The 14,242-nt window shown below is 43.4% G+C and overlaps 2 protein-coding genes across 4 annotated transcripts in view; one reads left to right on the plus strand and one right to left on the minus strand.

Annotated features, from left to right (window-relative positions):
• The window catches only part of tsc2 (TSC complex subunit 2), a 37,387-nt gene extending 30,275 nt beyond the window's left edge, over positions 1-7,112 (plus strand). For all 3 annotated transcript variants that reach the window (XM_049572408.1, XM_049572409.1, XM_049572410.1), the window contains 10 exons: positions 1,483-1,640; positions 1,816-2,426; positions 2,869-2,947; positions 3,031-3,117; positions 3,211-3,397; positions 3,855-3,994; positions 4,088-4,166; positions 4,254-4,345; positions 4,423-4,521; positions 4,623-7,112. In XM_049572408.1, coding sequence (XP_049428365.1) covers positions 1,483-1,640; positions 1,816-2,426; positions 2,869-2,947; positions 3,031-3,117; positions 3,211-3,397; positions 3,855-3,994; positions 4,088-4,166; positions 4,254-4,345; positions 4,423-4,521; positions 4,623-4,790 — 1,700 coding nt within the window. In that variant the 3' untranslated portion in view covers positions 4,791-7,112. The remainder of the gene's footprint in view (positions 1-1,482; positions 1,641-1,815; positions 2,427-2,868; positions 2,948-3,030; positions 3,118-3,210; positions 3,398-3,854; positions 3,995-4,087; positions 4,167-4,253; positions 4,346-4,422; positions 4,522-4,622) is intronic.
• A 148-nt stretch (positions 7,113-7,260) lies between these two features.
• Positions 7,261-14,242, minus strand: part of pkd1a (polycystic kidney disease 1a) — a 92,166-nt gene continuing 85,184 nt past the window's right edge. The window contains exons 54-56 of the mRNA XM_049572407.1: positions 13,578-13,712; positions 10,460-10,786; positions 7,261-9,312 (exon numbers count right to left, since the gene is read on the minus strand). Coding sequence (XP_049428364.1) covers positions 8,257-9,312; positions 10,460-10,786; positions 13,578-13,712 — 1,518 coding nt within the window. The 3' untranslated portion in view covers positions 7,261-8,256. The remainder of the gene's footprint in view (positions 9,313-10,459; positions 10,787-13,577; positions 13,713-14,242) is intronic.

A 14,242-nucleotide genomic window follows, 5' to 3' on the forward strand; every position in this document is an offset into this window, starting at 1 on the left:
TGTTGTTAAGCATGCCTCGAGTTGGATGCAACAACTTGCTGTGACAGCTTCTCTTTGTTTTTAACCATGACCCAGCATTACTGTCCTCTATACCCAATTCATGCAGTATAAAGATCTTTCACTTCCTGTCCTCCATCTGAATTTCAGGTGTCATAATAGTCACATGATTGCAAACAAGCTACTCATTGTCTGTGGAGCAGCTTCAGACTTAATACCCTGTGACATCAGAAATTTGAGTTTAGCACTCTAGTTTTGGATTTGGCAGAGAGTTGTTTATGTATGTTAATAATTTTGGACTATTTTAGACCATAGGAATAACATATATACACTTTGACAGTGGGCGTAGTTTCCCTTTAATTGCAAGTGAGATATGATGTGTAGGAGTTTCTTTATCCAGTTTGCAACTCTCTTCTCCTGCACACCTGTTACTGATAACTTATTTGTGCAAAAAAGCTCCTGCTATATGATAAAGAAATCATGAAGATTGTGCAAGTGAAGGAATTCAGAATATCTGCTTTACCCATCATCAGTCTTCTATTAACACGGGGAGGGAGGGAGGGAGGGTCCTCCACAAGAGATGCTGAAACTGCCTGCGCTCGGACTAATCAGTCCAATGACACCTTAAGATGGCTCATGATTTATTTTTTGACTCCTTCTTTGATTTGTTTTTCCATCATAATCATTTTCTTCTAACTCTCTAGCTCTGAAATATACTCCCAGGTTGACCCTGTAACCCCTGACCCTCAGATGTTGTCAACAGAAGAGCCCAGACCTTATTGAACTAATGTGCTCTTTTTGCCCTACTGATAGACCAGTAGGGTGACCAAGACATTTGTCAGAGCAGCAATTTTAAGGTCCAACAGTCATGTGTGAAAGAGACCTGATCACGTTGGCTGCTCCTTCTTTGAGTGTAGGGGTACTGTTCGTTGGGAGATACAGGACTGGAGGGGCCTGGTCTGGGCTGCTGTTGCAGTAACTGCACTGCGTTTTGGGCCGAGTTAACCAACAAACCAACCGAGCAGATGCATGTATCTCGATGGAAAAATCAAGTAGATGAACCAGTGATGGATAGATGCTGCCTGCTGCACTGATCTGTCTTTGTCTCTGATTTCAGTGTTTGTAGGTTGGATTTACTGTAGGTCAAGATCTGAATGTCCATATGCACACGTGTGTGTTTGCCTGAATGTACTTGAGATTGTTTGATCAATGTGGAAACATCTGATTCTGTTTGTTATCATGATTAATTTCAGTCATTGTGTACTCGTCTAGAATCTTGATTTTTAGAGAGAATGTGTGTGAGGTGTCAAAATTACTACTGACAGAAATCATTGTTTGTTGTTGGAGTCTTACACCTGCGTATGGCTTTATATCTCTCTGATTTTGTCACTAATGTTGGACAACACCGTGTGTGAGTGTGTATGTGTTTGTCTTAAGTGTGTATCCACCTATAACCCACATGGTTGTTGCCCTGTCCTGCTGTAGACTCTGTGGTGGTGCTCGAGGAGGGGTCAGGGGTCACTACAGCACACACGCCATCTGATTGGCTAGAGAGTGAAGAGTTTGAGCCAATTACCTCTGATCCCATCTTCATGTCTGCAGACAAGTTCACCAAGACCCCGCCTCCTGGAACGCTCAGCAGGGTAAGAAGTTGGTGCACATTTTTTTTTAAATTTTGCACACAAAACAGGGCATGCATCTTCCACTGACTTGATCGTATCAAGAGTAATCAAAATACTATATGTTGTACAGCATGATAAACTAACCACCTGTTGTTTAGCCATCAGCTGATACACTCCTCTAATCCTTCTCCTCCAGTCCTCCTCGACCTCCAGTCAAGATGATGAAAAGTCAACGCTGGAGGAAGTGAGTGAGGGAGCGATTCCTATCGATCAGCCCACTGCGGGACCCTCCACTCCAGGCAGTCAGGGGCCTGAGCTTCCCTTCCAGACCCACACTCAGTCCCAGGGTCATGGACTCAACAAGTCCAGCTCCTCTCCGGAGCTCCAAACCTTACCCGAAGCCTTCTCCAAGGCTGCTATGGAGTCTGAGACTGCGCCAGGAGACACATTGTGGCCCAAAGCACCTTCCTTAGATGGCAAGCCTCAGCCCCAGCAGCCTCATTTTGAGAAAGAGAAGGTGGAAGGACTCACAGGAGGGGACGTTAATGGACTGGGAGGTCAGAGTCAAGGGCCTGAAGCCCCAGGTGTAGTGCCATCTCAAAGTGGAGGAGCAAGAATGAGGCTGGAGTTTCCAGCAGCAGCGGCGCAAGCTGGACCCATCTCCCCCAGTGGAGGCCACAGACCACGGGGTCACACCATCTCAGTATCAGCCCCTTCCTCCAGGAGGGAGAGGAGGACAGACAGGGACTCGTACCATAGTCGACCCGGACCCAGCAACACAGAGAAGATCTCTGGACTGAGCCCCAGGTACTTCAACGCTTGCACAAAAAACTGCTGCAGCAGCTGTCGTCTGTTTATGGCAATTAAGTGATGCAATTTATTAACAAAACTCAGTAAGCTAATCTCTGCTCTGATGTGAAGAGGCAGCCTGCCAATAATCATGTTCTAAAACCCTGTTTGAGATGATGAAAAATCAGAATTGCAGGGTTGAAATGAATCTTTGAAAATGAAAAGCACTTAAAAAATGAAGAGATGATAAACTATTTCCTAAAATATGGAATAGAACATAGTCTTAACTAAGCTGTATTATTGTTCAGATTTTAATAAATTTCTTTATTTGTGTGTTAACACCATGTCCATTCATGGATTCAATGCCTATGAATCACACATCTATTCTGTGCTTTTTTTTAAAATTCTTGCGCCTGAGCCCAACACTTATTTTTCTCTGTCGACTTCATGTCTCCTCTAGCTTTGTCTTCCTCCAGCTGTACCACTCTCCTTTCTTTGGGAACGAAGCCAACAAGCCGCTGTTGCTCCCCAAAACTCAGGTTAGTTGACCTCTCTGACTGACCTGGAATCTGCTTTAAGTGTGTTTTTACACATCGTTTACAATGTTTAATCTCTGTGGTAGGTGATTGATCGTGCTGTGAAGGTCCTGGACCAGATGCCTCCTTATGACACCCATAAGATCGGAGTGGTGTTTGTTGGAGCTGGTCAGGTGAGAACACAATGTCACTGATTGACTGATATTTCTGGGAGATAACTTCTGTTGTCTGTGACTTCACACCTTCATCCTCTCCTCTCTCTTCAGGTCAACAATGAGGTCGCCATTCTGTCAAACGAGTACGGTTCAAACCGCTACGCCGCCTTTCTAACAGGCCTGGGCAAACTAATCCATCTGAAAGACTGTGACCCCGACCAGATCTTTCTTGGAGGGCTTGACCAGTACGGAGATGATGGAGAGTTCACCTACTGCTGGCATGACGACATCATGCAGGGTGAGTGTGTGTGTGTGTGTGTGAGACAGGGAAAGGAATCACATTTATGGTGATTTAATAAGTCTTTGTTTTTACACAGCTAGTCTGCGTGTTACCTCTGCAAAGGTGGTTATGTTTTTGGTTTGGTTGGTTTGTTAGTTGTTTGTCAGCAGGATTATGGAAAAACTACTGGCCCGACTCTCATGAACTTGATGGAAGGGTGCAGCATGGGCCGAGGAAGAGCCCATTCAATTTTGAATTCATTGTAAATCCGAATCACGGGGTGGATAAACAAATTATTTTTAATAAATGCACAGCTGCGATGATGAGGCCTCAGCTAAACACAACCATATTTTGACATAATTCAGCGAATGCTCTTGCAGATTTGCATATCGTAAAAGACTGGACTATTGGCCTTGGTGGAGGTCGTTGCTCTCTGAGTGCCTTCCTAGTTATTAATGCAGTCCTGTCTCTGCAGCTATCTTCCACATAGCCACACTGATGCCAAACAAGGAGAGCGACAAGGGCTGCTGCAACAAAAAGCGTCACATTGGCAACGATTTTGTCATGGTGGTGTACAATGACTCTGGAGAGGAGTACAAACTTGGCACCATAAAGGTACATGGACACACATATGCACACGTCTAAAAGTGTATAGTATATATTTTGTACTTTGACACCAATCTCTTGTCCTCTTCCCGCTCCTGTTAGGGTCAGTTTAACTTCGTAGAAGTCATTATAAAGCCACTGGATTATGAATGTAACCTTGTCACCCTCCAGTGCCGCAAAGGTAAGCTGATCACTGTGTTTCCTCTGGTGTGTCCTTTGACACTGTGTTCTGTTTTTCTTTTATTCCTCCTCTTGTTCTCTCTTTCAGACCTGGAGGGATTAGTTGACACCACAGTGGCCAAAATTGTTTCAGATCGGAACCTTCCACTGTTAGTCAGACAGATGGCTCTGCATGCTAATGTAAGTCTTTACCCTAATCTCCCCCTCTCACTCCCAGTCACATCTACACACACTCACTCCTCTTCGTCCCCCCACAGATGGCGTCTTTAGTCCATCAGTACAGAGCCAACCCGTCCGATGCTTATGCCTCTAAGTGGCTGGCTAGATTAAGGCATATAAAGAGAATAAGGACAAGGGTAAGAAAACACACAAACAACGAAGAGAATAACCTTCATCACTGTTAAATTAATGGCATTATACATTTCATCCATCTTGCTTTCTTTCTGCTCTGGCTCAGGCCCAGGAGGACATCCAGTCACGTTCGACTCCTGGCATCTCTCTGACCCAGGGACATGCTCAGCCAAACAAGGCAATACAGCAGAGCACTCCACCACCAAACCCCGAAACCAGTGGGCAGAGAAAGAGACTTGTATCCACAGTTGATGATTTTACGGATTTTGTTTGATTACATTACACACACTCACACACACACACACCCAAACTGCAGACATGCACACACTTGCCTCAAAGCGGAGACAAGTTTACTTTCACTTCTCTGTTACCCCTTGTCCCCCACATGAGCTCTGGTTCTTGAAGTGGTTCCCTTCAGGATTCTTGGAACCTTGGTGCTATCTAGCAAACCAGCGTGTTTCCAACAGTTTTGCACAGAACCATTATAATCAAGGATGTAGAATCAACGGAGGGTGTCGGCACAGTGCACAATGGAAGTAATCAGTAGTAGCAAAATTGCTAATTTGCATCGAGTACCTGCAAACTATTGTTCTCTTATTACAGATATTTGTTTTTATCCAAAAGACAAGCATGAGCCAACAATTAATGAGATGACCGCACGCTCTTTTTGTCTGATGATCTCTCATTTGATGTCTCCATTGTTGCCTTCTCCATCTTCTCTTTCCAACCTGTAGAATATGACACACACTGATGTCTCAGTTCGCACTTGAGAGCAAGGAAACCTGCTATTTTCTGGTTCCAGATGAGAACCAACTTTTCTGGTTCCGAACCAGTGTATTTTTGGGGGAAATGCTCTGACTGGTGCAAAGGTAGGTTTGGGGAACCGGCTTAATGTTGGTGGCAAAGGGGTATGAGTTGAAGAATTCAGGACGACACACTGATTTTGATTCAAACCAGTCGGGACTTTGTATTGGGGAAACTCATGAGCTTCATGGTATCATAAAGGCTTATTTTGTGATGAAGTATTGATATGTGAAGACAGTAATTTCTGCATATTTTTCGAACATTTTGAAATGCTAACGCTTTGCACTTTTTAGGTCTAATCAATATGTTTCTGATGTGCAACACGAGATGAGCAAAGTTGTACAGAACACTACGTTTGAGAGAGCAGGGTGTGTTTGTGAGTAAATATATGTGTGGAATAAAGAAGTGAACATGAAAAAGGCTTGAGATTTGGATTTTGTGATCGCTTGAGTGCAGACCACAAACCTGTAGCAAAGGGCCAGAGGGTAACTTTAACCAAAACCATTTAATCACGCACAGTTCAGCTGTCAAACTCTTTATTCGACTTTGTCAAGTGCAAAAGCAGGAGAAGTGCTACAGCTGCAAAATTACAGATATGAGATACAAAGAAGAGCACAGACAGATGTTTTCAAAGACACGTGTAACACCATTTTAAAACAAAATGCATCGTACAACATAAAGAGACAAGACAAGAATGTGGGCTTTGGCACTATCTTGTTACACACTACACATAGCAGGAATAGGACGGCCAGCGGAGGCGTCGATGGCTGAGCTTCCTGCAGTTTGTGGTTGGCATATTGTGAGCAAAGATTTACATTAAATACGTGGATAGCTTTGGCTGTAGTGCTTCAGTTAAGATTGGAGAAATGTAAAACTTTGGGGTTTGCAACACCAGTGCTTGACCTAATGCATATGCCACTGTAGCACATAAACAATACTGATCATGAAAAGCAAAATTATTTACATCATGAAGCACCAATATATACAGAAATGCACACACGCAGATGAAGCAGGGTCTTTTTCTGTCCTTTTTGAAAGAGCCTGAACCGTGAGATATTAATGCGACTTTATGGGCAGGAAAAGGTGAGATTTAAAACCACATGGGGTGTTAACATTTAATGCTGTGTAACGGTGGGGTCTAACTGAAGGAGGCACTCTGATATGCCCGTCTACCATTTTTCATATCCTTTTAAAAACCCATGAAAACAGTTTTTGGCTGACAGAAGAAGGAAGATGAAGTCTAAAACAGGCTGGCATGATTTAACCACAAAATATATCATTTCCATATATCATTTCCTTAGATTACTGAAAACACCTATTTTACCCCCAGTTTTGGTTTTCCTGGCTCTCTCTCCAGGTTCGGGGGGAAAAAGGGTGGGTTCCCTGAGATCTGCCCACTGGACACAGGAAGTACGTATGTTTATCAAAATAAGACATTATAAAAAAGGAAAGTTATCAAAACTAGGGCAGACAAAAGTACACATACAACTGCTAGCTGTGGCTTCGACACCTTGATAATACTTACTAGGATGTTTCTATAATGTGTTAAAGATATGAAATGAAAACTCGACACATGAGCGTTAAATATGGGCGTTGGATATCAGCTCCATTAGGAAATAAAGTGCTAAGTACAAATGAATGAATGAATTACTTGGCATGGTACAACTCACAATGCATACATAAGCTTTGGCAACGTTTATAGTTTAGATACAGTATGAGTGAAGCTTTCTCTATTGGTTTGGACACCAAGCTTATTTTACATCACAACTCATCAAAAAAAACCAAAACAATTTACATCAGAACAAAAGTGCTTTTAAATCACAACCATATTGAACACATGTTGAAAAGATAATCAGACTGGGAGTCAGTATAGCTTTATGATGGGTGAACTTGTGTAAATGTTCAGTACTGTGTAAGTGAAGGCAACTTCCTCAACTTTTATCTACAACCAAACGTCTCCACTGAGCATCACCTTCTTTTCTTCTCTCCCACCTCTCAATAACACTCCTGCGCTACTTTGTTCTGTGTTACCACCACTTGCTACGCCTCCTTCTTGTCACTACTCGTGGCTTCCCTTTGTATCTTTTGATCCATTTCTCCGCACATCTCCAGTATGTAGAGGACGGTTATATCTGCACCCTGAAGAAATGGCTGCTGGGATCCCAGCAAACCTTGAATGTGTGTGTGTGTGTGTGTGTTTCATTTTGTTTCCTCTTGTACCTCAGTGGGCTGAAGTATACGGCACTTTACAATTAGCGCGTCCGAGCCTACAGTGTTATTTCTATGCATGTGTGTACCTGCATGTGCGTATATCTGTGTGTGCCTGCATGCAAATTTGGGTTCATAAAACATGACTGTTTTTAAACAGGCCACAAATACCCATGGTGACCAAAATATACTATATAAAAAATATGTAGACAGACAACATAACTGAGAAATCAACACAGTTTTCTGAGATACACAAAAGGACTGATTGCATTGTCTGCTTTCAGTTGGTTAAATCCTCAGGTGAGCACGCTCATGTGCTCCTGTCAGTGACCCCACGTGACCTCCAGGGTTACGCCGGGTCAGTTTTAGTCCGGGGGAAATAAGGAAAAGGAGTGTTTCTTGGTTTCATTGTGGACCTTTAGTCAGCTGACTAAACCAGCTCAGTTAGCATGTGGTGACCTGCACCATGTTTCTGAACTGAAGTGGGATTAGGATGGGTCACTGCTTACAAACCTGCTGTCACTACCCTAAACAATTTGTCTCCTTGTGATTCTTCTTGTTTCCTTCCTGTCCTACAACTTTCCCATCCCTTCTCTCCTTCCCTTGGGTTTAGAGAGGGTCACCCGGGGACAAAACCTGCTGCCCCCGTCCTCCTCTCGTCCTTAACCCAACATTTACTCTTCCTTTGCTCCACCTTTCACTTGTGTTCGTCCGTTTATCCAGACTCCTCAGGATTTAGGGTGTCCTGGGCCATGTCTGTCTAGGTTGGGGTGCACCTTGTTTTTGAGGGGCGGGGGTTTGCGTTTCCGCTTGCGTGTGGGAATGGTGGTAGTGTGAGCTGGGTGGTTGAACAGGCTGGAGGAGGGGAGAGTGTCTCTCTCTGTCGGGGGGTCCCAGTCCCGGCTACTAGGGGTAGAGGCAGGGGTGGATGGCAAGGAAGGGGTGGGCGCAGGGGTGCATGGAGGTGCAGGGGGTGTTTTGGGCTGCGGGACATGGGATGGGGGAGCGTTTGCTGAGGTGTCAGAAGCAGATTTATCTGTGACTGGTGTAGGTAGTGGTGCGCTGACTGAAGGTTTGGCTGATGATTGAGGGGCGGGTGTGTGTATGGTGGCAGAGGCTGGTCTGGGCTTTAGAAAAGGGACAGGTGTAGCTGCTGGAGTCTTTTTGGGGTTAGCAGCAGTATTTCCACAGTCCTTTAGAAGTTCATTTTTATCCGTCTTTTTCCCCTTTTTGCTCCCTTTGTGTTTTTCTTTGCCACTCTTTCGTTCTCTCCATCCAGCAGAGTCCTTGTCCTCACCCTTCCCTCTCTGTCCAGCCTCACTCCTCCCTCCCTGACCACCACCACTACCTCTGTCCCTCCCTCTACTCCTCCTTTTCCTCTGCGTCCGCTCCAGTCGACACTCAATGTGGTACAGATCCTCTGTTGCCATGGTGACGCGGTCAAGCTGTTGCAGCAGGGCGTCCAGGGTGGGGAGGAGCCGTCTCAGAGAGGCTTCAGTCTCTGCTCTCTCCCTCCAGCTGGTGCTCCCCATCACCACCCCTGGACCGAGCCCCAAACCCAGGCCCAACCCAAGTCCCAGGCCGATCCCCGGGGCTTCTGTCAGGCTGCAGGGGCTGGAGGAGGCTGGGCGCCACGAGGCCTCGGAGCCTGCATCAATGCTGTCTGGGGTGGGAGGGGAATCAGGACCGTCCAGCGGTGGCAAGCACAGGGACTTACAGTCACTGGTGGAGGATGAACGGGATGGTGGCAGCTCCATGCCCTCGAAACGAACCTTATGACGAAACTAAACAGAGGATGAAAGAGGGAAAGAGAGAAGGTCGAGGTGTGAGGATGAATCATTGGTGGAAGTCTTCAGATTCTTTACTTAAGTTGAAGTTCTAATATCACATTTAAAAAAACTCCACTGGCAGTAAAAGCTAAGCCAAAACCTAAGTTAAGGGGAAAGTTCACACCAAATCAAAAATACATACTTTTCCTCTTACCTGTAGTGCTATTTATCATTCTAGATTGTTTTGGTGTGAGTTGCAGAATGTTGGAGATATCGCCCGTAGAGATGTCTGCCTTCTCTCAAATATAATGAAACTAGATAACTAGATAAGACTCAGCTTGTGGTGTTCAAACGACCAAAAAATTCATTTGAAAAACTCAACAGCAATGTCTCTTTCCAGAAGTCATGACCTGGTTACTCAAGATAATCCACAGATCTTGTTGTGAGCAGTTTCATGTAGGAACTATTTTCTTTCTACTGAACCACATTCCCCAACCCTATCAACGAACAGAAGGAAGTGTGCATCTACTGCTAGCTCACCTAGCACCACTGAGCTAGACGTTACAGCTCACCCGAGGGGGACGCCATTAATATTTGCATCTCGTCTTGTCCATAAGTAGATGCACGCTTCTTTTGGTGGGCATGGCTTGGTGGAAAGAAAATAGTTCCTACATAAAACTGCCCAAACAAAGCCTGTGGATTAACTTGAGTAACCGGGTCACGATTTCTAAAAAAGAGACACTGGTGTTGAGTTTTTCAGATGTATTGCGTTTTAAACAGAAGCTGAGTGCCATCTAGTTATGTGATATTCGTTAGAAGGCAGACATCTCTTTGGCCAATATCTCCAGCACTACAGGTAAGAGGAAAAATACGTATTTTTATTTTGGGGTGAACTGTCCCTTTAAGTAAAAGCAGTAGGCATAGAAGACTGAAGTGACGTGAAATGGAAGTACTTGAAGTACCTCAAATTTGTACTTGAGTACAGAGCTTGAGTGAAAGTACACTGGGATTGATGTATATCTTTCTAAAAAGTACTAGAGATACAGCTTCTAACAGAGTGTCTGCAACCATTTATTTTTTCATATTTGTCCCTATAAAATCTCTAAAGGCTTTCTAAAAATAGGTCAGACTAACAGCTGTAGAAAGCAAACAGGAAGTGTACCTCCTTGGCCCTGCTGAGTCCCATCCACATTTTGAGACGTCTGAGAAACAGCTCAACCATCTCGTAGTCTTGGAGGTCCACAGCTGGACGGTACAGCTCTGCTCGTGCGCGCCGGTAGTTCCTCAGTAACACAGAGGTGACCAGCCATAGCAACACCAGCCGAAGTATGGCAAAACTCACATGGAACACCAGTGCGGAGACGGAGCTAGAGGGGCCGGTTATAGTCCAGCTAGGACGCCATGATAGCAGACCACGTCCGCCAGCGCCCAACAAAGACAGACAGGCAGAGCTCACGCTGCTATAGCCGACAAATACAGAGTGGAAGAGCTGGAGTGGAGGAGACACAGGGAGAAAATCACAAAATGGAAAGAAAGGCCAACATGTCTTAGTCTGGACAGGGCACAGTTATTTTCAGGTTAAGCAGCAGCAAAAGTCTGCTTCTCTGTGATGATCAAAAACTCAACTTGTGAACAAATACATTGATAACTCAGATATACAGCCAAGAGTTTAAACATGCACTTCACTGTCTGTTAAAAAAAAACAAATTTAAACCAGAAGAAATTTCACTGGTAGCTGGTGGAGAGAGACACCAGAGTTATGTGAGGAATTTCAGACCAGTTGGAGCTGAGCCACAGACACTTGGTCCAACCAAGTAAACAAAACACTGTGGTATTTCTGGCAAGATGACACAAATGCTAGAACACACTTAACCCTGTGACCAGGTCTAATGTGGGCATAGTTTACAAATTACAAATACAGCTTTGTTTGTTCATCATATTAAAGCCAAAACACAGTGTAGCACAGGCATACTTTCTCAATTCTGGGTTTTTAATATCCAGAGCAACTTCAAAATGTTTTTCAATGGAAGAATGTTCCACAATATGTTCACTGGCTTATCTGGGACCATCAGATTGAAAGGAAAGATATAAATTGTGACAATGAAAATAGATATTCAGGCTCCAGTGTGAAGGATTTTGTAGCATTTAGTGGAGCTGACACTTGCAGAGTGTAGGAAAACAGCAGCGTCTGACATGGAAATGCAAAAACATGAAAGGGCCTACCTAGAGCCAGTTTGTCCTTTCTGGACTACTGTGGAAACAACATGGCTGACTTGTGGAAGTGGACTAGCTCTGTATGTAGATATAAACGCCTCATTTTAAGGGAACAAAAACATGATCCTTATTTTTAGGTGATATAAACTAATGAAAACATCGTTATCGTACACACTCGACCTGTAAGTGATATGTTATAATGGTACATGGACATGACAGAGTTGAATTAAGCAGCTCTGTGAGGTTGCTCTGAGTTAAATGCTAATATCAACATGCTACCGTGACAAGGAAATTGTTAATATGCTGATGCTTAGCATCTACAACACATGTTTACTACCTTAGTTTAGCACGTTAGCATGCTAACATTTGTTAATTAGCACTAAACACAAGGTACAGCTGAGGCTGATGGGAATGTCATTAGTTTTGCAGGTATTTAACGTAACGTTACAATTATTTTACCTTACATTTGGAAGATGTCAACAGCGTCATGCAAAAATTTGGTTACACATCAAGGGGAAATTTTGGGGACTGCACATTGTTCTGACGGCCCAAAAAAAGCTTTCTTACATCTGTTATCCCAAAACAAACATCTGTTGCTGTGAAATTACACACTCCCTGTAGTTAGACAACCCAATTGCAAGAAAAAATGTTTGCATTGTACATTTTTTGTAAACCATGGATATGTTACATTTATCAACAACGCTGTGGTGAATGTGTGGTTGGGTTAAAGCGCAAAAACCACTTGGTTACGGTAAGTAAAGATCATGCTTTGGCTTAAAACACCCACATTTGGTGGCACAGAAGTCACTGGAAAGCAGGGACGGGTCGAGGAAATCTGCCAGAATTGGTGGCTCAAGCACTGAAACTAAATGCACAGAGTGTGTATCGGAGAAATGGGACTTCGGAGCAACATGGGCTTGGAACAATTGCATGACACCAAAATTTTGTCCTAAAGATGGTGCTACAGTGTGAAGCTGCTGTACTTGTTTGTCTTTTAAAGGATTCAGGTGAATGTGTTTACCTGAATCCTTTAAAAGTTAAGTTTCATAAACATGCAAGATAATTATACATACATTTTGGCAGAGCTGTCTCAAATATAAACCATGCTGGTTATATAAAAGGCTAAATAAAAGTGAAAAAAAAAACCCAAACTGTTTGGTAACACTATGTTTCCATCCAAAAGTGATTTGAATCACTGGGAAATGTGCATTAAAAGAAATACGAATTCTGTGTGTTTCCATTAAATGTACGGACTTTGGTGAAAACAACTCACACGAGTTTTCCGCAGAACTGGAAACAAAACAAGTCTCGCATTCTTCTTCTTCTACGTTTTCTGGCGGTTGGCAACCAGCTTGTAAATACATTACCGCCTCCCGACCCGGAGTGTGGATATCACCATGGAGAGAGGTGCGCTACGTCAGACTTAATTCGAACATAACTGTTTCCATCCCCCGTTTTGCGAATCAACATTTTTTCGAATCAACCAAAACCCGGCTAAAGCGAGCATATTTTAGTTTGTGTGAATCAGGGGATTTTAATTCAAATGTTGACGTTTCCATCATAATTTTCCAATGCGATACTTCAAGCTGTGCATCTAAACAGGCTGATGGAAACATGGCTATTGTTATTATACACACAGCTGAGGCTTTTCCTCTGGCATAGATTTCAGACTCAGGGAAATATTGAATAAATGCCCTATTATCCTCTTTGAATAAAGTTGTTTTGCAACACGGACCAGACGGCAAGGCTACGATAATAGTTATTCTAACAGTACACAGCAGATGAAGCTGTGTTGTGCAGTCTTTGACAGTGTGAAAGGTTTATGTCTACTAGCATTGTAAAGACTGTGTTGGCAATCAACCGTTTTCCGAACAAACACCACTATGCATGAAAGGTGAACAAACAAGTGGGTGGATAGATTTTTGGACAAGGTCATTTACTTGTTCATTGTGCATTATGTACAAGTTTCCATTATGTTTGTCTGTGTGTGTGTGTGTGTGTGTGTGTGTGGGGGAAGATCGATGAGAAAGAAACAGAAGGAACAGAGGGAAGAGAAAAAGTCTGACCAGGTGTCCTGTGTGTGAGTAAGCCAACACCAACAGCAGCAAAGCCAGGGCGACTCCCAGCAACTCCCAGACCGAGCGCCGCAGAGCTCTGCCAAAAACGGCCCACTCTCTTAGAAACCGCAACTGGTGGGACGCCTGCATGATCAGACAGAGAGAGAGAGAGTAAACAATATAATATAAGAAACATCATTTTCTCTTGGTATTAGATGAAACTTCCGCTATTTTATTTTTTATAGTTGGGCCATCACTTGTAGCTGTTACTCAAGAACTTTAGACTACACTCATAGTTACAAAGAATAAAACAAGGCATGAATAAAATAAGAGATATTCAACAGTTATAAAGTACAGAATCTAAGCAATATAACTACAAAATGTAAGCAATGTTAAATATAACACAATAATGATAATTGTTATAACATTGTACTCTTTGTACATTTATTTGGCTGATAGCTTCATCCAAATACTTGCATTTTACCCCATCTACACACATTGGGAGCAGTCTTCTTGGCTTCAATGTCAGACGCAACTACAGCATTTACAATAGGATAACATTAAACAAAGGAAGTCAGTCTTTTTAAGGGTAAGGCTGATATTAGTCTACTTTTCTTCTCATAACCCTTTTCCACCAACATGAAACCAGTTCTGTTTAGTTTCCCCACACCTAA

Source organism: Epinephelus fuscoguttatus, linkage group LG3, assembly GCF_011397635.1.
Source record: "Epinephelus fuscoguttatus linkage group LG3, E.fuscoguttatus.final_Chr_v1".
NCBI classification, from domain to species: domain Eukaryota; kingdom Metazoa; phylum Chordata; class Actinopteri; order Perciformes; family Serranidae; genus Epinephelus; species Epinephelus fuscoguttatus.